Below are 23,050 nucleotides of genomic sequence, written 5' to 3' on the forward strand. Positions count from 1 at the left end.
ATTGGTCATGAGGGCATTTGCAAACCACAGAATGTTACACAGCTATAAAGTGGAAGACAAGATGCCCCTTTTAGTGTTTTTTGCTTTGTCCTTAGTTTGGTTTTGAGGACTCTTCACATTATAATTCATGGTTAGACACCTAAGAGCCATACATTTAAGGTGAGGAGAATAACCAGGAATGTTTGCTTTTCAGAGTCCTCCTTTTTGAACTTCCATGACTCAGACTGCGAACCCAAAGGACCACCACCCTGTGACTCATTGCTTTCCCTCAACACTGAAAAGATTCTGGTATGTGTCTTCCATTCATGCCTTCTGGTTTTGTGAACTACAGCACAATGATACTGCTTTCAAAAGGAGGAGGTCACCTCTGTTTGTCAACTTGGAGTTGGTTGGGTCAGATAAAGATGGGGCGTCTGGTATTTAGTCTCATTGAATTATTATGACTTATGCATTGGGTGGTTGATCATTCTATATTTTTCTAGATTATTCTAGATCTAGATTTTTTACTTTTAAGTTCCAGGAATAAAGGGGGAGATCATGGCAGGATCTTATTTCTAGAAACTTCATGTATTTGAAGGTATCATGTATCTTCTTTTTCTAGTCTTTGCCTATGTGGGAATCTTTTATGTTTTTAATTATCAGTACCAGCCAAACTGTGTAGGAGACCTCGCCACTCCAGCGGTGAGCACTGGGAGCTGTATAACGCCTTTCTCTGCCTCCCATGGCAGCACATGCGCTCCTCCAGGCTCGCTGCCTTGAGGTGGAAGGCCCTGCTTTTGGCTCACACTTCATTCGGTGAAGCTGAGTGGTTCTTTTGGTGCCCAAGGCTAACATATTTTTTTCTCCAGACCTTTTCCTTCAACATCCATGTAGATACTGTTTGCTTCTTTCGTTTGAAATTTCCCTTTAGGATAGATACTCTTTCTTCTCCAGACAGAGCTTTGCCTTTGCATGTGAGAACTACTGAAAACAGGTAGAAATTGCAAGCTAGAGAATGATCAACAGGTTTTACCTAGTTCACTGCTTAGCAGTCAGCCTGATATATGGAAAAACTTCAGTTAGACTGGTGTCAAACCAGAGTGCGCTACCTTGTAAAGTACTGAGTTGGCCATCACTAAAAGCATTTAAGTAGAAATTGGGTAATCCCCACCTTGGGTAGATGATTAGATTCTTAGAATTATTAGGGACCTACCTTCTTATTGACAGGAGTTCAAATATTTTCTATGTGTTGCGTTTCTAGTTTAAGATGACACTAGCCAGTAACCTATGGGAGAAAGCTCATCAATCTTGGCCTTTCATTTTCCCTAGGTTGGAAATATGGGAGTCCGACTATTCATTTCTTCATTAATTCTCCAGATATTTATTTTGCACCTATTATGTGCCAGGCGTTGTGCTAAGTAAGTACTGGGAATACCATAGTGAGCTAGCTAGCCTCAGTCCCTATGCTCGCGACTCCTAGGCACTAACCCAATAATTACACAAAAGGTAATCTCCCTTAAATTAGGGGGAGCAGGTAGGACAGTTTTCAGTAATGGAAACGTAAGCAGGGACCTGATGGTTGGGCTGGAGTTAGTCGCCCAGGGAAGTCGGGCTGTGTGCAGAAACTTCCTTGGTCACAGCTTCTCACCACTGTCCCCGGAGGGTATCGATAGATTTGGGGTCAGAAGTGGGAAAGATTCTGATCAAGAGGTCAGTTTGTCCATACTATACTTTCCTGCCCACTTCTGTCAAGTTTTAATTTCTAATAATATAAAAGCACTTAGCTCAGATAGGCTCCCCAGTAGAGTCTTGATGTTATTTGGTAAATGATTCCTTTTTATGGGATTTCATTTGTGTGGCCTTCCCATATCTTTCTGCACAAAGGTTTGGCAAATGGGCGACTCTGCTTGAATACTGGATTTTTTTAAGCACTAAAAGCATTATTCATAGACTCCTTTTCTGGGCTCTTAAGCCATTTATTAAGCAGGAAAATTTTTTACGTCTCTGTGCTTATCTGTGACCATCTGACAAAGAGGAAAGTCTCATGTCTGGTCACACCCGGAAGTATGCACTGTGATGTCTTCACATGTTGTTAAATCTGCCGGTAGAATTTTCAGATGTTTCATTTTGTCTGGGGTTCTGAATGGGGTGAAGTGAGCATCCTGCTGACCTGGGATACCCTTCTGGCCTATAGGCTTTAACTCGTGTTCTAACCCCAGAGGTAGCTTTTTCTTGACCTGTCTAACCTACGTATTTTTTTTAATTTAAATTCAGTGAATTAACATGTAGTGTATTATTAGTTTCAGGTGTAGAGTTCAGTGATTCGTCAGTTGCAAACAACACCCAATGCTCATTACATCATGTGTCCCATCCCCCACCTCCCCTCCAGCAACCCTCAGTTTGTTTCCTATAGTTGAGAGTCTCCTATGCTTTGCCTTCCTCTCTGATTTTGTCTTGACCCATTTTATAGGCGTACTAAATACCACACTGTATCTGAACATAGACTAGATTTTGAGAGTACAGGGTGTTTAAATGGAAATGCCTTGTTACTGTTATTTGACTCAGTGAAGCCCAAGGGGCCACAGTTCATTACTGCTAATAAACACCAGTCATTAGCTGAAGAGCACATACAGTAGTTGGAAGAGCATCTCATGTAAAATTATTTGGCTAATGTATGCCTGTAGGTGTCTACTATGCATTTTTAGAAAGAGGAACTCGGTTAATTGGGATGTCACAGGGTTCTAATCCTGTAGTTTTGCCAAAAGCCACAAATCTTCAATCTCTATCTTAGTTTTTGCTGTCTCTTGTGTGTGTACACGTTTTAATTATGTCTTAGGCGAATCTGGTGTGGAGGAATCACATTAACATGTGCCCTATAACTACGCACATCACAAGTTAGCATCACCAGCTGAATCTTCCGGTGAAGGGACAGCTGTTGTATCAGACATGATTTGTCTCCAAAACACTACGGAGCCGTCATTATACAGTAGACCAGTACTGCCTATAAAATCACTCCAGTTCCTAAGCGAACTTATTTACTTCGTATTCCCCTGGTTTCCACTCTTGTTTTAGCTTTCCTGCCAAATGTGCGTATGTCTGTATAATTTCTTCGTAGGCAGATTTACTGTCTTCAGTAGGAGGGAGGTGTTCATCTGTGCTTTTTCACTAGAACGGCTTGTTTCTTGGTCAGATTGTGTTGGTCCTTTGGTGGCATCATCTCCGTACAATTTGTAGCTCTTCTTTCTAAAATATTTTTAGTTTAAAAAGCGGCATTCTGTCATCCAGCCCCATGGGAGGACTGATGGCTAGAATGTGATCTTTGCAACATGATCGAGGTCACTAAATAGTTTCTGCAAACGTGGAAGGATTATGAGTCAGCCGGCAGGATGAGTCCCCGTGGAAGTGAAAAGAAACTCTTTCTTAGAAACAGAACCACTGGGGTGCCTGGGTGGCTCAGTCGGTTAAGCACCTGACTCATAGTTTTGGCTCACGTCAGGATCTCAGTGTCATGGGACTGAGCCCTGCTTCGGGCTCTGCGCTCAGCACAGAGTCTGCTTAAGTTTCTCTGTCCCTCTCCCTCCCCCTCTGCCACACCTCCCCCAATTCCCACTCTGTCTTTCCCTCTCTCAAATAAAAAAAAAGTCAAAAAAAGAAACAGATCCACTAATGCTAGGGGAGGAAACACATCAGTCACACTACAAGCTATGTGGTACACGTAGCTATGATGTACACGATTGGTATTTATTAAAGTGAATCTTTTTTCCATATCAATCCAATGGAGCTTTAATTTTTTTTTAAAGATTTTATTTATTTATTTGTCAGAGAGAGAGAGAGAGAGCGTGCGAGCACAGGCAGACAGAGTGGCAGCAGAGACAGAGAAGCAGGCTCCCTGCTGAGCAAGGAGCCCAATGTGGGACTTGATCCCAGGACGCTGGGATCATGACCTGAGCCGAAGGCAGCCACTTAACCGACTGAGCCACCCAGGCATCCCATGGAGCTTTAATTTTTTTAAAAAATGCAGGTCTTCATTTGAAACCTTGTCTTCATCTGCAATAAGCTAAAATGTATGTTCGTCTGTTTCTTTTTCAGAGCCAGGCCAAGTCAATTGCAGAACAAAAGAGATTCCCGTTTGCTACAGATAATGACAGCACAAACGAAGAGCTAGGTGAGATTTCAGTCTGAGGGAGGGGGCATGCCTGGGTCATCTGCCTAGATTTTATGATTCAGTGCCGAGCAGGGAAGCAGGGTGCTGGAGGAGAAAGCACACGGACGTGGGCCTGGCCAGCAGGAGCCCTGTGTTCTTGGGTGGGGCGTTCAACCCTGTGCGGGTCCGTGCGTTACATGTCAGTATAATAGGAAATAGTGAAAATACAGGGTCTGGAGAAAATGATCAGTAAGAACATCTGTGTTTCTCTGGACATTAACAATGATGGTAATGGGTCCTTAGGCATGCTTATCATTGATTAAAGGTAACTTGTGCTGTCATCGAACAGGAACAACACAGACATGAAAGCAGAGGAGACTCACACCTACTGCAATCTTCTGTGTAATAAAATAGCCAGGTATAAGTTAATTTTACTGTGGGTGTGGAAAGGTTGAGTTCATTCGGATCCGCAGAGGGGTCCTGTAGTTTGTCTTGCTGTGGGCCTGTTTTCAAACAGGCTGGTTCCTCCAGGGTCTGATACACACTGGGTGTGCCTTGCCCATTGTCGGGTCAGCTCGCTGTTGAAGGATTGAAAACAAAATTGAATACAGGACTGAAGAGGGCATCTGGACAGACTTCACAGAAGCATTGCTTCAGACTTCACTGAAGCACCTTTGGAAATTCTTTTCTATCTGATTTACATGTAATTATTTTATCCTTTCTGTGGCCATGTGCATTTTATATTAAGGCGGAGCACCTCAGGGCGCTTGGCTGGTGCAGTTGGTAGATCTCCTGACTTCTGATCATGAGTTCAAGCCCCACACTGGACCTAGAGCTTACTAAAAAAAAAAAAAAAAAAAAATTACTGAGCACTTCTTGTATTGGCTCCTTTGCTCTGTTAGTGCAGATGATTAAGAGTTGACTGTTTTGAAAGTATTAATCAATTTTTGGTGATGTTCTTTGAGTAGGCTCTGAGAATTAATTATCTGTTAAGAAATCAGATTTGTCTTTTCCGAGGTGCCTGGGTTCTGGTCAGCGTCTTCATTTTTTATGTCCTGAATTAAGAGCCCAGGATGTGCCAGGCCTATTCTGTGCTCTAAGACTAATCCTGCTAGACCTCTAGGCCCTAAGCTGCCTTAGGATCTTCCATATCACAATATTTTTTCCTTGGAAGAGCAGCTTCTGTCAATTTACACGTTGCTAGGAGATGTGGAATTGCTGGATAGTAATGATTTCTGTGAGAGTTCCAGTGTTTTCTTTTTTTTTTTTTTTTTAAAGATTTTATTTACTTACTTGACACAGAGAGAGAGATCCCAAGTCGGCAGAGAGGCAGACAGAGAGAAAGGGGAAAGCAGGCTCCCCGCTGAGCAGAGAGCCCGATGTGGGGCTCGATCCCAGGACCCTGGGATCACGACCTGAGCCGAAGGCAGAGGCTTTAACCCACTGAGCCACCCAGGCGCCCCTCCAGTGCTTTCTTTATGTCTTTGGACTTCTACAACAAAATTTAGGTCCTAATAGCTATTTTATAGTTTTGCAAGATTTGGATTTTTTTTTTTAATGAGTACTTTTGCGTTTTTCTCGAAAAAGTGTTTACTTTTAGATAGAAAGATTTGAAAAGTGCATTTGGTTTTATTTAAGTGGACTTCAACAGCCTAGCCATGGAGAACAATTTAAACATGTTCCTAAGTACAGTAATATTTATGCCCTAAAACTATATTCGTTTTTATGGGTCACTTATTCATTTGTTTGTTCAGTAGATATTTATACTGGTTATGGGGAGAGAGCTAGGAAAATTCTAAAACTTCAGATCTGAAAGGAATGTAAGAAGATGTCCTAGAAGCTTGTTAAGCAAGACCCAGAAAGAGGTGAGAAGTGGTTGAGGTCTCCATGATCACACCGCTGTTGGGTAGCAGAGCCAGAACCTGAGCCCAGATCCTGGCTTTCTGAGAGATGGCCATCTTCCTGCCTTCATAGAAGGACGCGTCTGCGTTTCCATCCCTGTTTATGTGATCATCCAGAAATTCAAACCGTTTTTGCCGTCTAGCCCAGCACACAGCAGTTTCAGTACAGACTTGATTTATTTCAGGGGAGTGTGTTAGGGGAGGTCCCAGAGCAGGCAGCCTGGGTCCTTTGTCTCCCTTCAGTCGTGTTCAGCTGTACTGTGCTTCATCTGCTTGTCTTTGAACGGGGATAAGAACTGTACCTGCCTCCCTGCAATCATTACTACATGGAAATGGACAGAGTGCCACGCACACACATGTCACACTTATTTTGACTGCTCATATTCCTGGCCCCCCCACCAGAAGTGTCTCAGCTCTTCTTGTTCTCTGAGGCATCTGAATGGGATCCATTCGTATCATTCCAAATATGAATTTGACCTTAATTTTATCTTTTTAAACAAATTGTGACAAAACCAGCCCTCTTTAGTTTGAAGAATGCCCTTAAAGCTGTTGTCTTATTATGACATTCAGTGCTTCTGAAGTTTATTTTTCTCAGGTTAGTTATGGGGACACTCTAAGTCTCTTTCTGCATGGAATGTTTTTACTCCTTTTGACTCTCAGGACATTTCAGCTCTTCACACCAGTAAGAAGTTTTAGTTGTCTGTCCCCTTGAACACCTCTTAGGTTCTAGGACTGGAGTCTTGGGATAAAGGCTTTTTTTTTTTGTGAAGAAATGTGATCAAAATAGTATTGTGTTGAGTGAGAAATACAGTTTTTTCGGGAATATTTGGGGATTTAAGGAGTTAGGGTAAATTTTATATATGAAAAGTAATCTAGATTACCAATAATATAATAATGTAATATAGATGGAATGTAATCTAGACTGCCAATAATTTATTGCATTTTGGACAGGTGAAAAAATTTAGTTCATCTATTGCTGTGTTTTAAGAGGTTGTCATGGCTCAAATTTCAAAATACCAGTTACTGACACCATTTGATCAGAAACTGTGTATTCATCTTTAGTGTATATTTTGAGTAGTGTTTGACTGTATTTTGAACAGAAGAGGTAGGAAAAAGACCACTATTGCACTGCGCTGGTGTGAATTACGCATTCTCTTAATATGTATTAATTTGAGCCTCAGCTTTTGTAACTCAGTCACTGGCAGTAAGTTCAGCACCCCCAGAGGCTAAGATCCGTGGTGCTGTTTGGGTATTTCTTGGAACTGTCGCAGTAAAATCACATTGCCATGTTCTGGACTTATTCGGGCTCCTCACTAGCTCTTCTGATAGATCGAGAGGAAACATCACAAAGGTTATTTGTATTTGAAAGTGAGTGATGGACCCAGAAAAAGATAATTACTTCTTGTAGGCAATGTTTTATAGATGGCTTTAATAATTTAATTCTTGAGAGCACTGGAAGACTGATAGCAGGTGCCAAGTGGTGGAAGCATTCAAGTACATCTTATTAACTTCCCGGTTTTCTTTAACTACTTCTGGTCCTCGGAGCTGCCTGTTAGGACTCGGCAAAGAATTTATTTACTGATTCTGCTCGGCGAGCCTTCATTCTTTCCTTTCATATTTTTGTATTTTGTTTCATAGCTATTGCTTACGTGTTGATTGGCAGTGGACTCTATGATGAAGCAATAAGACATTTTTCAACAATGCTTCAGGTAATTTTTCTTCTTAATTATGAAATTTCAAGTTGATGGTTACGACAGAAATACAGACATATGCATGGCTAGAGTCTGCAAGAATGTATTGCTTTTAGGATCATAGAAGAAGGTAAAGGAAATCAGCCCTGACTGAGCACTTTGTTGGCGCAGGCCTTGAAACGGTGCTCTCATTTAATCTTTGCAGTATTAACTTTATTTCAAATGAGGAAAATGAGATCAAAGGAGATGAAGCAATTTGCTCATAGTCTCCACACCGCCCGCCCCCCCCAAACCATCAGCTGGAAGACAGGGGACGCACGTGCAGTTTAAAAGAAAAAAACCAAAAACTAGCTTAGTTCACTTTCCTCTCTACCATGCTATCTCCCATAAAACGTGGATGCTGGAAGTTCCTGGATGTCCATATGTTTACTTTCCGTGCAGGAGCTGATCTGCATGGTTCCACTCATGGATTTGTTTCTCACCAAAGTGTAACTGTGGGACTCTTCAGCAGAAGTACTGACCCTTTCCTGATGGATGGCTGCTTTAAAAATGCATAAATTAAGATAAAAGGCTTGAACAAAGGTCTAAGAGTTGCAGGGGAGACCCGTAATGCAGCCTAACATTGTTGGCCTTATACCCCTTATCTTTATTTAGCTGTGTTCTTGTGGAGCAGACCATTATTGATACATTGTCAATAAGTCTGTACAGTAGACTACAGTGAAGAAATGTGACCTTTAGAGTTGAAGATACCCATGTTCTAATCCACTGTACTGGTTGTTTGCAAGTTATTTTACCTCCTGGCTCATGGAGATAATAACCATAACCTCCAAAACTATTCTTGTTAGGTTTTTTTTTTTTTAAGATTTTATTTATTTATTTGACAGACAGAGATCACAAGTAGGCAGAGAGGCAGGCAGAGGGGGAGGGAGAAGCAGACTCCCTGCCAAGCAGAGAGCCCAATGTGGGGCTCGATCCCAGGACCCTAAGATCATGACCTGAGCTGAAGGCAGAGGCTTTAACCCACTGAGCCACCCAGGCGCCCCTCTTGTTAGGTTTAAATGAGATATTCTACAAAGTCCTTAGTACCTAATGCCTGGCACATAATAAGTGCTCAGTTAATTTTAGCTCCTCAAAGCACCGTTCTAACAAACTCCTGTTCATAGAACAAACAGATAATTTACAATCCAGCAGGTAAAATTCATTTAAAAATATTAATTTTTAAATTCCTGCTCTACTTTTTTTTCTTTAAACATAGAATTAATTATATTGACAATTCTGTCTTTGTTCCCAAAAAAAGTCACAGAGATAGTTTTAGGGATGACTTCAAAGTCCCCAGATCCAAACAGTTGTGTGTTTGAGTGCTTGTATGGATTGACAGTCTTCAGCAGTGTTTAAAGTATGAAGGGTAGATTCTTAGTAGTTTTACAAATCACCTTTCTGGTAGGCATTGCAGTACTTAAAAAGGTAAGCAAGCACTTCACACAATTAACACTCGGCCCTGGTTTGGCAGGGAGGTTTTGGTACATTTATAGGAGAAATGTTGGTTAATGTATGGCAACTAATAGCAGAAAATGATGAGAACTTGCCAATATATTATCAGTGCATTCAACTTTTTAAAAAATATTATCGTTGCAGTTGAAGGCAATATAACAATGTTAAAGAAAGAACCCTAAATAAAAATTTTCCTAATTCTGCCACTCTACCATTATTGAAGTTTTTTGCTTTTGACCTTTTCAAAGTATGCATTTGTGCTTCGTAATTTGAATGTCTACTATTTTGTATTACTTTTCCACTGGAGTTTATACTGTAAATTTTTCTCAGTATTTCTAATCTTACGCTTTTAATAGCTCTGTACTTACTGTTCCTCGTGTTGTCCGTTTATTGTTGTAAAACTTCTTTCTCTTGCAACTACATTCAGAAAGTAGGTCAGAATTTCTCTCTTTGTGCCAAGAAAAGGTCTTAATATTGAAATTTGATAGATCATGTTCATCAGTCTGCAATACAATGGGTTGCTTTCAAGTGGGAAATTTCTCTTTGAGAATGTGTGGTTCATAAGGTGGGACTCCTTTTCTGCTGATGTAAGCTGTTGATGGGGCAGGAGCAGAGGATGGGGAGCAGCCGAAGTTCAAATACTTCCGGCCCACAGAAGACAGCCTGGGCGACCACTTAATAACATATTTTGATGAAGAACCAAGAGTGCCTTTTTCTGTCCTGCTGGTGCTTTTCTTAGATTTCTGTCTTCTCTCCTTTTATTTTGGTACTTCGCAGCCTTTTCCACATCATGACACAGGTAGATAATCCTGTTTGCATCACCTTGGGAGTAAACACAGGACCAAATTTAGACGCATCTGGATGGAGCTCAGTGAAAATTTGTCACATTTTCTGTGTGTTATATAACTATATATATATTATATATAATAAAGATTGATAAAATACACTAAAATTCTTTTCAAAAAATTTAGTTTTTTAGGGGCGCCTGGGTGGCTCAGAGGGTTAAGCTTCTGCCTTCAGCTCAGGTCATGATCTCAGAGTCCTGGGATCAAGCCCTGCATCAGGCTCTCTGCTCAGCAGGGAGCCTGCTTCCCCCACTCTCTCTGCCTGCCTCCCTGCCTACTTGTGATCTCTGTCTGTCAAATAAATAAATAAAATATTTTTTTAAAATTTAATTTTTTAGATTTTTATTTATTTGTCTATTTGATAGAGAGAACATGAATAGGGGGAAGGGCAGAGGCAGAGGGAGAAGCAGATTCCCACTGAGCGAGGAGCCCAATGAGGGACTCGATCCCAGGACCCCAGGATCACACCCTGAGCTGAAGGCAGACGCTTAACTGACTGAGCCACCAGGTGCCCCTGTTCAAAAATTTTAATAAGAAACTCAGTCCTGTTTTTCCAGGACTGAGGTTTTATGTTCAAAAGTGATGCACATGATTCCTATTTAAGAGCTTTCCATTTTCATCGAATTCTTGATAGCCGATCTCATCAGGAAACCGCACAAGTAGGGGGTAGCAGGTGTCCGAAGAAGAGTTAGTGTTCTTTCCCCAGTTGACCAAAACTCCTTTTCGTACCATGAATCAGATTTTGCAGAAGTCAGTCTCTTCAGGTTATATTTCAAAAGCACGAGACTTCTTTACATCTGACTGCGCTTCCTTTTCTTTCACGGGCGAATGCAGTGGAACTCTTTCTTGCGGTAATGACATAGGTTGTTGTCCCAGCATTGCTTTTCCATGGCCCAGGTTCAGGAGAGCAGTTTGCTATCACCCTGCAGCCTTGCCCTCTTTGTCCTAGGACTGGCCCAAGTACCACTGCAGAGCCTGCCGCCACCGGGTGTCCTCCTGTTGCTTGTGGGGCCCACACACCTGCTGATACTCTCGATCTGTAAGCTAGCCGGTGGTCTCTAGCAGCTCTGCAGTGGCAGCCCCTGGTACACAAACTTTTCAGGGTTTTTGAGTTCACATATGCTTGATAAAACTTCTCTTTCGGACAGCCCAGGAACTCCAGTATGCCGCAGCATACCTCATGGGACCATGAGGGCTTGGCTTGTATTAGAGTCACCATTTTTACAACATCGTTTAGTGTGACATTGGGATCTGTGCGTGAGGGCTGCCTAGAATTCCAGAATGACCTTCTGCTGTAAAGCTCTGAAACCTTCCTTTTGTCTTAGCTGTACCACGAGGAGCAAACTCAGACGATATATCCCCGGTCTCTGCTGTTGTGAGCTGTGTTTGAGTAGTTATTTAACTACGGGATATGTGGTACATGTATAAAGGAAACAGAAATGCTCTTCAGGGTTTCTCACTGAACACAGCTTCAAGCGTAATAGATGTGTCAGACTGCACTGAAAACTTGTGATTGAAAAGCTTGTGCATTCGTGTTGTCTATACATCACTGTCCTTCCTCCGGTGTCCGTGCAGTGACGATGGTGCTCTGGGAAAGCGGGACATTCCCCAGCTGCCATGCTGCTTTGGTCCCCAGGCAGGGCTTGGTAACATTAGTGGTGCAAAAATCGACTGAGGCCTTTGTTATTAATTGTGGGAACTTGAGCTCATCTGATTTGGGTAGAACTGAATTCATAAAAGTGTTTGTTTATTATTTTACATCAGCAGACAAAATGTGAACTTGCCTCTACATACGAACTGTAAACATCCTTCTTGTAATTAGGTGCGTGGGTCTGCCAGTTGGGCAAACCTGACTCCTCATTGCCAGCGCTGTGCAGGGGCTCGCTTGAGTTCATTTGTCTTCGATTCTGTGACTTTTGAATTTTAATCAAAAAGCCAGCCTTGCTGGTCGAAAAATAAATATTTGTAAAATTTAAGTCACTGTGTAAATGGTATAATGAGGACAGTAAATGAGACCTTTTTGAATGCAAAAAGATCGATGTCTTGGGAAATGAGACATCTAATGGACATGACTCCAATAAGGTAACTGTTGTATTATACCATGATTTTGCATTTGCATAAAGTAGGTAAGATTGGAAGATTAAAATACTAGTTTTCATTTAAATCATTTAAAATTCTGAGCACTGGTTGTGGTGCATAAACAATGAATCTTGGAACACTAAAAAAAGATAAAATTATAATATTGAAAAATTTCTGAACACTTGATAAAATGTAAATATTGTTAGATGTATATACTCAAAAAGTATTTTTGAAAAATGGATATTCCGAGCCCAATTTGCTTTTAGAAATAGACACTGGATTTTATTTGAAAGTATAGTTCATTATGACATTTCATAAAGAGTTTTGACTTCTTGTTAACATCCAAAGCTGATGACAGATAAAATAAAGTAATAAAGCTGTATCAATCAAGGAAAGTAATAAAATCCACCATCTACATTTAGGAACCCTTATCACTAGATTATGACTGAGATAACAACCACAGCAATCCTTTACAGATCTTTCTCTGATTTAGGTTTTCTTATTCCATTTATTCTTTCTTTTGAGAACTTTTTTTCAACAGCATAGGACGTATCATTTACTGTTGTTGTTAAATAATAGATTTTATTTCTTTTCCTGGTTGATGCGACTTGTTATCTGTCACTGGCGGAATGGAAAGGCGCTGCTGTGGTCATGATGAGACCACGTCGGGGGGATCGGGAGGCCACTATAGGGTCATGGTAGGCTCTCGGCCGGGAGGGGGCCACACGTAGAACCCCCCGAGCTGAAATGATGATGGCTGAGCACAGGAAGTTGTCAGTGTTCAGATATTTTGACTGTTGCAAAGTTGTGAATGGCTGTTTCCTAAAGGTTTAACATTTTGTCCAGCAAAGGGAAGGCACCCCTGGGGCACACCGTCATACACCTTTGCCTTCCGGAAGCCCGGATCTGGCTCTTCACCAATGACTACCCCGTCGTTTCTGTCCAGGTCGTCTGCTTGCTTCTACTGTGAGAAGGGCAGGCCAGGCTGAGCTGACTTCAATCTGACAGGCTTTAACATGCATCGAGATCTCCTCAGTCACCTCGGAAATGGCCCTTGTCTGTGGCTGACTAGGAACTGTTATATATGACACTTCACGTGTCAGGCACTGTGCTGGAGGCCGCAGAGCCAAACATGACAAGACATTGCCTCAATATTGTGTGCCCGTGGGTGACAAGAGTACAAATGCAAAATAACGAATAATAAGAGAACTACCTTAATGGAATTCTAGCCATTAAGAGGTTCCAACTCAACTGCGTGCCCTCCCCGGATCCCTGCACACCCCGACCATAAGTGAGAGAGGATCCTAGTCCGGCTCCAGAGTTGCCCACCTCAGTGGGTGGCACGCTCTCCGCGGCGTGCATGAGTCCCCCTGCTCCGCACATCTGTATGCTGCTTCCTTCAGCATCCCCTCCATCCGGACACCTTCCAAGTACCCCTGACGTCCATCCACTTCTCCTGGCTTGGTTCAAACCCCAGCCAGGCCACTGCTAGCTGCCAGGTGACTGGCACAGCCCTCTTAACTGCCTCATCACTTCATACCCTTCGCATACATGCACGCCATCCATTCACGGGCACTTGAAACACACACACACCTTGCTGTTGCTTTTAGGTTAAAGAGTAAAGTCCTTACTAAGGTCCCTGCCTACCTCTTCAGCCTTGTCTTGGGGCATATCCTATGCTCCCTGTTTGTCTTGGGCCGCCTCTGCCTGGACCAGCTGCTCTGAGCTTCCCTCACCCCCGACACAGTTGAGCCCGGTACTTCTCAGGGAAGCCCTCCTAACTGTGTCTAATCTTCATGCCATTTTCCAAAGGTACCATTTACCACTACAGCACTTACTGCAGATGTTAACTTTGCATTTGTATTTGTGATTCTCTGGCTGTGCTCCAAAAAGACAAGAGTCTTGCCTTCTGTCTTGTTTTTGCTTACTATAGTATTTCTAGCATGTGGAACCGGACATGGTAATAACTGACCCTAAGTAAATATTTGTTGACTGAGTGACTAATGTCTGTACAACATACAGACATTAGGAACCGAGGAACCGAGGCCTATTTACCTAGGAACTGAGGCCTATTTACCTTTCAGGAGAGTCTGGAAGGAGTCAGAGGAGAGGTAGTGTTGGAGCTGAGGCTGCAGGTGGATATTCTAGGCAGGTGGGCTGTGCCCCGAGCCAGGGAGAGCATGTTGTGTCCAGAGAGCTGTGAAGTAGTGCTGATTTCTAGAGTATGAAGTATGGGTGGAAAGTGGAAGGAGATGAGATACAACCTTAAGGCAGGAAAATGATCAGTATTTTCTACAAAAGCATTTAGATGTAACCTCATTGTTTTTCCAATTGTGAGTTGCAACCTTTTTAGTAGGGGCTGAAATTGATTGGCAAGTGAAGACTAGTGCTTTTCAAAAAGTGAAATACACTAGAATAGAAAATAGGCTGCAGTGTAAATAGTAAGACTAGGTTTGACTTAGTGCTCCTGATGTGTGTGTGTGTGCGTGCATTATGTACATATATATGTGTGTGTACTGGGTTACAACGTAAAATGAGTTTTACCGTGGGTTAGAGTAAAAACGTGTTTGAATGGGGCTGTTGGAGGTGTTGCAGAGCCAAGGAATAATTCATCCAGGGTGACTTGATCGAACATCATTGTTAGGTGACTCTTAGTGTGGGTCTGGAGACTGGACGGGAGGAACAGGAACGTGGTTAAGATGGTTGCAGTAGTATAAGTGGGTGAGGGAGGAGTCCAATAGGGCAGTGCATTGGGAGGGGGAGAGGCAGCAGGTGCATTGAGACTGCTGGGATCTCCTGAGTAGGCATGTCGATGGGGAGATGAGGATGACCCTCCCTCACCTAGTGGCTGGCTCTGGCCATGGGGTGTATGTAGATGCCCCTTCAGTAGAAGAACTGTTTATTTAGGTTTGTTAGGTACACTTTTTCCCGATATACCCCTTGGTCATCATAAATTTTTTTTTGTTTTAGGAGGAAAGCTTCTTAGGTAGTCTATTTTGAGACGTTACAAATTTGAGAGGAGGTGTTCCCCTCACTAGAGAATGTCTTCCATGTGGGCTCACTGCCCCCTGCCCCAACCTGGACGAGGGGCTTCTGGGCACTCTTCTGTCTCCTGGCAGGTGCTACTGCTGTGGAAACACATGAAGTCAGTCTTCACTTTATTTTGTGATCGGGTCGCTGTTTTTCCTGCTCCTCCTCTCCCTCTGTACCCGTATCCCTCTCCTTCCAAACGACATCCTCTGCCTTTTTTTTTCCCCAAGCCAGGAAGGGTATTTAAAATGTTTTTAAGTGTTATCTCTGTGTGGCAGAATGATTAGTTGCCCTTTACCTTCTTTTTTGTGCTTTTCTTCATTTTCTAAATTTTCTGTAATTTATAATAAATATTCCAACTACTTATTTGGATAAAATTTTTATTTGTGCTAACAATTTCTTTTATATGGTGTGTATTACTTAAAACATCTTTTTTCTGATTATGAATGTATGCATGTTTGTTTTAAGCCATGAAAAGGCATACAGCAGTGTAGTGAGTAGAATGGGAACACATCTAGCAATCTCACTCCCAACAGAAAATTACCGTTAGTGTTTTAAAGCCCTTTTTTATGTATATGTACTCACCCACACAATCATGTATAAGTATTATTCATAAAATTGCTGTTCCTCTGTAGTTCTATTAGCTTGTGCTTTTTTCTACTTAGTGAATAGCATGGAGCCTTTTATACCAATCATGTGTAAGTTCTAGATCACAACTCTGAAGAGAACTGTGTAGGGCCAGGGCAGTGACCGAAATGAGCAAAGTACATTGCCATGACCTAGAGGTGATGGGTGACGGGTGGGCTTCCGGTACGCAGATGAATGCACACCCCTCATCTAAGGAGGCAGCCAGTACTTAGCTCTAGTTGTTTTTTCTTTTTTCATTCAAGAATGCAAAAATATGGGCTTATCTTTGTTGCATATTTGGATTTTTCAAGAAAAGTTAGAGATCTGTAATTGCTTACTTGAATTTTTCCGATTTTTGTACATGATGGGCTGGTCTGCTGGCCAGGCTGGGGCCAGTGATGCATCCGTCTGCCCCTTGCTACAGGTGTACTGGATTCTGTTTAGTCTTTTGTTTTCCAGTATATGGCATCTTCTCCTCTATTCCATCTCATCCACTCATCATTGAGGTTGATGTGTCTTTTTCTGCAGTGTGGGCAGACTCCGTCTCTCAGATTTGCAACTTAATGGTAGATTGATTAGTCTATAAAATGCCTCATCTGGTACTGTTCTATGAGAGTCTCTTTTCTTATTGTTGTTTTTTTTTTAAGATTTTATTTATTTTTGCGTGCATGCCTATGCATAAGCAGAGGGAGAAGCAACCTTCCCGCGGAGCGGGAGCCCAATGTTGGACTCTGTCCCAGGATCCAGGGATCACGATCTGAGCCGAAGGCAGACACTTACCTGACTGAGCCACCCCAGTGCCCCTGTTCTGTTAGATTCCTTAGCAGTGTCAGGAGTTTTACCCCCGAATGTATAGCCAGAGGCTGCTCAGTCTTTTTTTCTTAAATATAGGGGAAGGCTTCAGAGAAGTGGTAGAAATTGCAGAGGCTAAATGTAGAGGAGAGGCATCTCCCTCAGGAGGAGGGACGGCTCATACCACCTGTTAGGGGAGGTAGTGGCGGGGCAGCGGACCCCGTCCTTGGGCCAGAGGGCGATTTCGTCTAGTCCATCTGGGGCAGTCTGCAGGAAGGGTCTAATTCCTGTTCTGACGCACAGTGTAAACAGACTGGAATGGACGTCTTTCTTGTTGCTCAATGGGGCAGGCACTGAGAGGTTCTTCCCTTTTCAGATTATTTCATGACTGGGAAGGGGACAAACCAGGAAGAGGCACTACCTAGCACTTCACTCCTTACTTCCTTCCTTGAGCCTCCGTTTCCCCTGTGAGACATGATCTCGGATGCTGCTGGTCATAGAGTTTTTGGAAGGATTGCATTTTTTTTTAAAAATTTTAAATTTTTTATAAACATATAATATATTATTAGCCCCAGGGGTACAGGTCTGTGAATCACCAGGCTTACACACTTCACAGTACTCACCATAGCACATGCCATCCCCAGTGTCCAACACCCTACCACCCTCTCCCTCCCCACCTCCCCCCAGCAACCCTCAGTTTGTTTTGTGAGATTAAGAGTCTCTTATGGTTTGTCTCCCTCCCGATCCCATTTTGTTTCATTTATTCTTTTCCCACCCCCCAAACCCCCACGTTGCATCTCTACTTCCTCATATCAAGGAGATCATATGATAGTGGTCTTTCTCCGATTGGGGAGGATTGCATTTTAGATGAGATGACCATGTGACAGAAGCTAATGCAGGGCTCCCTAATATTGGTTCTCTGTATTATTTTTTCAGTGCAAAACTCTTATTACGTGTCTCATGCAAACGACCTTCAAGAACACATCTTCTGGTTGGGGACTGTGCGTGTCCACGTATGTGTGGTGGCAGCGTAAAGTAGAGCTTGTCACTTGGGGCATTAACGTGCTTTAAGCAGAAACTGATTTTTTTGTTTTGTTTTGTTTTGTTTATAGTTTTTGACGTGTTTCTGTTTTGGTCTGACTTAGGAGGAGCCTGATCTGGTTAGTGCAATTTATGGCCGAGGGATAGCCTATGGAAAGAAGGGACTACATGTGAGTATGGAATAGCTCCGTTTGCCATAGTGCCTCCATGACCTGACCCGGACCAGGGTTCCGACAGAACCACTCCCTGTTCATTGAGCTCTGATGGACATGAAGTGGTGTCACGCCAGTTCCCAGATGAGAAAATGGCAGGAGACAATGTACTCAGGATCCCATGGCTAGGAAGGGTGGGGGGTGGGACTGGCGATCTCTATCCAGGGCTTCTGGAAGTCAGTCTCACCATACTTTCTACTCCCAAAAGGACAGCCTTTGCCAGCCTAAACTTTATTTGGTGATGAGCTGGACCTAGACTGAGGAAAGGGTGAGACTTTGACTGAATATCTAAGAAATATTAATTGGTAAAAATGGAGTCTAGCATCTATAGCGCAGTAAGACTTACAATTTTGTTTCTTTCACAATTTTTAAAGGTCGAATAAAAGAACAAAAGGTTTTTTTTTTTTTTTTTTGGTAAAATTTATTTTTATTTCTTATCATATATGATACTTACCCTGGCCAGATAAGTATATTGTTGTAGCCTACATCTCCTTATTTCTCTGGGGGAATATGGGGGAAAGGTTATAATAAATTTATATTTTAAAAGATTTTATTTACTTGAGAGAGAGAGAGAGCACATAAGTGGATAGGGAGATGGAGGGAGAAGCAGACTCCCCGCTGAACAGGGAGCCCAATGGTGGGCTCTTCCCGGGACCCTGGGTTCATGACCTGAGCAGAAGGCAACCACTCACCTGACTGAGCCACCCAGGTGCCCCAATATAATAAATATATTTTACTCAATAAGGCACCGTGGTATAAAAAGGAAGATTCCCTGAGATTATGTAGTAAATAATAAAATAGTTTAAGATTCAGATCTCCATATTTACAGTCTAGAACATTATACATGAACTTTTCTGTTGTCTTACTGTGTATTAGAAATGTTCAAATAAAATGATGATTGAGAAAGAAACATCACTTTTGTGTCTTCGCCAATTTAAAAAAATTCTACTAATCAGGTTCTGGCCTATTGGAGAGATTTTATATAGTATTTGTATAATTCTGAGACATAGAGGACTGAGAACAAGCTCAGATTTGGGGATAACAGAGGTGGTAGGAAGTGAGAACATCAGTAAATGACAGAAGTTGACCTACTAAAGGTCAGAGATAAGATGCTTCCTAATTCTCATTTGTAATATTATATCTCAACATGAAATTTGCTTGTATCTTTAATGTGTTTCTAATGTAAAAGTAACATGCTCCTATTTTTAATATAAGAATAACATGCAGATTTTAAAGTGAACTTATGTAGACTTGCTAAGGTGTAGGTATGTGGGCTTAGGGGTTTTGGTCAACACTGACTCGGCCCTGTGCTGCTCCCACACCTCCACTGGTCAGCATTGTTCTGCATGCTGGTGTCCATCCATATCCTCGTCCCTCGAAATTCATTGATTTGGTTTTAAAATAGGTTAGATTTAGAAAATGTCCTACCAGCAGTGGAACTTGTGATATGTGACCAGGTCTAACGGGCTGTTGATGGGCAGGTAGACTCGAGTGAGTTAAATACTTATAATATAACTTACTTAAACCAGCAGATCTTTTGTACAGAAGCGAAGTTCCTTTTTATTTCTAAATACGTAGTTATATCGTGACTAAATTATTAGTTTTTTCAGAAAAACTATTCAACCTGGTTTTGAGGAACAGTGTATCTCATACTGAGCTAATACCTTTTCAAGGACATTAAGAACGCTGAGCTTGCTCTGTTCGAACTGAGCCGAGTAATTACCTTGGAACCAGATCGTCCAGAGGTATTTGAACAGCGAGCAGAAGTGAGTGTGGTTTTCTTTTTCCCTCTGTCATTATTGGACTAGAATCTCGGAATTTTTTTTCCCCTTTATCTTATTACTTGTAAATTTTAAAGCTCCCTGATACCTATTGTGTTTTCCTCCATAGGTACTGAATGCCTTTAAACATGGTTGAAATTACTAGAAACTATGGGCTGGGTGGTACTCCCAATTTAACGCTTAATAGTAATATTTAGTATAAAAATATGTGGTTATGACATGTGCCACTGTCAGTGTTCACTGAAAAATATATCACACATCATGTTTGCCATGTGTATATATGACGTATTTTAGCAAAACTCTATGACAGTATGGTCAAAATGAAATTCATAACCACTGGAAGTGTGCACGTATGTGTGTGAGCGTGCATGTGCGTGTGTTTGTTTACGCTTACATATACTTCTTGTGAGATGTGCATAGAGACGTAGATAGGTAAGGGTGACCACAGCCGGTCTTTGAGGGAACTTAGGACTTGAAGGGGAGACAGAGGTAACGCGGTGAAGATACCAGGTAACATTTGTGACAGGAGACACGAAGAGGAGGTGCTTCTTCAGGGACAGAAAGGCGTACCTGTGGGGGCCTGGGGGAGTGCTGGCAGGGGCAGGTGTGGGTGTGTCTGCAGAGGCCTCGTGAGCAGGTGCCGCTAGAGCCAATGAGAGCCCTGGTCTTTGGGGACAAGGTGGAGAATGGGGTGTGGAGACGCATTCCTTTTAATGTTTTTAAATGAAATGTGTTCATCTTACCGTTTGCGTAATTAATAGTCAACTACAGGATTTCATTTTACTGTTCATTTAACCATACTAAGGGCTTTAGAATTTGCTAATGTATCCAGTCAGGAGAAGACGTAGTCATCTGACCTTATGGGATTCCATAGTTCAACTAAAGGAAAAATGACATTAACCCCCCACCCCCCACCTCCGCCTTTTAGGGGAAGAAAACTCAGAACTAAAGAAAAAAACTAAATGTTTTAGTAATTTAAAAACTGTGTTTTTGGTGTTTGTATTCGCAAAGTTAGAGTCTCTACAGTTCCATTTCTTGAAGTGAATTTTATGTTTTATTGGGAATTTGGGTTTCTGAATAAAAATCTTTCTCAATTAATGATATAGTTCATTATCTCTTTTCTATTTTGGATTGCAACCATAAGGGTTAAGTGATTGTAATTTGTTTGTTACTGCACGAGAACCTTGTTGGTATTTAAGGTGAGCATTTGGTGGCCAATTTGGTGATATCTGCTGTGGGGAGGGGGTGCTGATGCTTTTTCCCTCCATTACTCTGATGTTACATTAAAATATTATGTTAAAGCAAGAACTTAAGTGTGCATAGAAAGATTTATATAGTAGCTTTAGAAGATTTGTGTGCCAAATAAAAAGCTAGTTGTGTACCCAAAAATAATATCAGTAATCCAAAAAGTAATTTTTGGTGATCTTAAATATATATAATAATATTCCCCTTCTCTGGCATTACTGGGCAATAATATCAGTACTGAGTGATTTTTGCAGCTTATTATAGTATATCATTTATTTATGTCAGAAATCATTTAATGAGAGTGCTTTCTCTTTCCTACTTGCTGAAAGTCTATATTTAATGAACATAATTTAACCTTTTTTTAGTTACTCGGGTCATTATTATGCATGTTAATTATTATGCTGGAGTGTGATAATTCATTTATATACCTAGGAATTAATAAACTAGGTAGGGATGTTCTTCCTTCCAAAATATAACCCCCGACTGCTATGCTTTTTGAATTCTCAGCTATATATTCTTTAATTCACTTCTTTCCCTTTTCTGAGCTGCCATTCTTGCCACTGTTGATGTGCCTTCCTGAATCCTGTCTCTTTTGCCGGCCCTAAGTTCCTGCAGAGTAGGAAGCCACCTAGTAGAACCTGATGGAAATGACCTGTATCACTGTATCATGAGAACAAAATTCAGCCTAATTTCAGGACATTGGCTCAGGGTGAAATGCTTGAGCTTGAATGCATGAGTACTGATACCCATTTTGGATCTTCTTATGTCTTATTGCTGTACTTTTGCATTCTGAACTGTCTTCTCTGTTGTCATTGTCACCTGCACGAGCTCATTGCTGGATCACAAGGGCTTCCCAAGCAAGCTTGCTCTGTAGATGGTGACCAATGAGCTGGGAGTTAACAGAAAGGGGCTCTTGGAATCTTAGATGGTCCGCCAGCACTTTCTACCACAGAGGGCAGGGCGAAGGCCATGGGGAACTCCACTCTGTGTCCAACAATTTCTCTGCTTTTAGTAGTTCAAAGTTATCTTTCAGATTAACCTTGAAATGCTAAATTTTGTTTTGAAAGGGGGTGAGGAAAGAAAATTCCCAATTCAAAAAAAGCAACATCTGTTGTAACCCAGAATGTGAAACCGTGACAAAGCAATTTACGTGGTTAGTTCATCAGCCTCCCCCTCGGCTAGACAGACTAGGGGCCACTCAGCCTGTTGACTTTGAACCTTGCTGTGTAGTCTGTGGAGTCAGGTTTCTTGTGGGCCAAGAAAGTAATCCTGTGAGTGGAGTGTGGTGAAGTGGAATTGAGAAGTCAGACGCATTGGCAGTTTTGGGGTTGATCCCTGGAAGGTTTCGTCCCTAATCACTTTTTGGATTTATAGATTCTGTCCCCTCTGGGACGAATTAATGAAGCAGTGAACGATCTCACCAAAGCTATCCAGCTTCAGCCCTCAGCACGGCTGTACAGACACCGGGGGACACTGTACTTCATATCAGAGGCAAGTTGTTTTGACCTGAACACATTCCCTTTTGTGGTGATAAAGACTGGACTTTTCCATTTACTTCCAAAAGCCGCTATTTAGTAGATTTGGGTTTGGGGCTTTATAATAACATGTTTGTGATACAAGACAGTTAAAAAAGCACTTTCTTTAGCTGAAATTGAACCGAGTAGTGAAATGTTAAGTACCAAGAGCACACATTTTCTTGCTTGAGCTGTCAGCAGTAAGTAATTCTAGACTCGGAGGGATGAAAAGAAAGAAGAGAAGAGAAATTTGGTTCATTGACTATACTTCCGCTTTTTCTGCAAATGTCAGCATAGAGAAACAGATGTTCATGTTTTTGACGTGATTATTAAGCTGAAAAGCACAGTTTGAATTTCCTTGGGTATCACACCCAAGAGCCTTAACCAAAACCAATGTGGGTTCCCAGACTGGAGCTTCTCTGTGAAAGTGGCCAGATCTGGCAAGGTTCTCTTTTATCATCATAATGATATTTATGGTTGTCACAATTAGTAAATAGTGGGTTTACATCATTTTAGTAACAATTCCCTGTTGCCCAAGAAAATAGGTTTGAAAAATTCTCAGCATAACACATTTTAAGGTTGACCTATGGCATAATTATTGTACAAGTGTCCAGTGTAATAAGGTGTTAGTACCAGAAACGATAAGTTGTCAAGTTTCTCTAACAGATTATAACCTTA

General features: G+C 41.8%; 1 protein-coding gene across 10 annotated transcripts in view; it reads left to right on the forward strand.

Annotated features, from left to right (window-relative positions):
* Window positions 1-23,050, forward strand: part of TTC13 (tetratricopeptide repeat domain 13) — a 75,861-nt gene that overhangs the window by 16,680 nt on the left and 36,131 nt on the right. For 6 of the 10 annotated variants that reach the window (XR_009352722.1, XM_059170487.1, XM_059170481.1 and 3 more), the window contains 6 exons: window positions 194-288; window positions 4,069-4,144; window positions 7,663-7,733; window positions 17,725-17,790; window positions 19,506-19,598; window positions 22,233-22,349. Coding sequence is in view for 9 of the 10 variants with exons in the window: in XM_059170487.1 (XP_059026470.1) it covers window positions 194-288; window positions 4,069-4,144; window positions 7,663-7,733; window positions 17,725-17,790; window positions 19,506-19,598; window positions 22,233-22,349 (518 nt within the window). In the remaining variant the exon portion in view is untranslated. Of the gene's footprint in view, window positions 1-193; window positions 289-1,308; window positions 1,398-4,068; window positions 4,145-7,662; window positions 7,734-17,724; window positions 17,791-19,505; window positions 19,599-22,232; window positions 22,350-23,050 lie in introns of all 10 variants that reach the window. The other 4 variants (XM_059170484.1, XM_059170486.1, XM_059170485.1 and 1 more) reach the window with 2 other exon arrangements.

Source organism: Mustela lutreola, chromosome 4 (genome assembly GCF_030435805.1).
Source record: "Mustela lutreola isolate mMusLut2 chromosome 4, mMusLut2.pri, whole genome shotgun sequence".
Lineage (NCBI taxonomy): Eukaryota > Metazoa > Chordata > Mammalia > Carnivora > Mustelidae > Mustela > Mustela lutreola.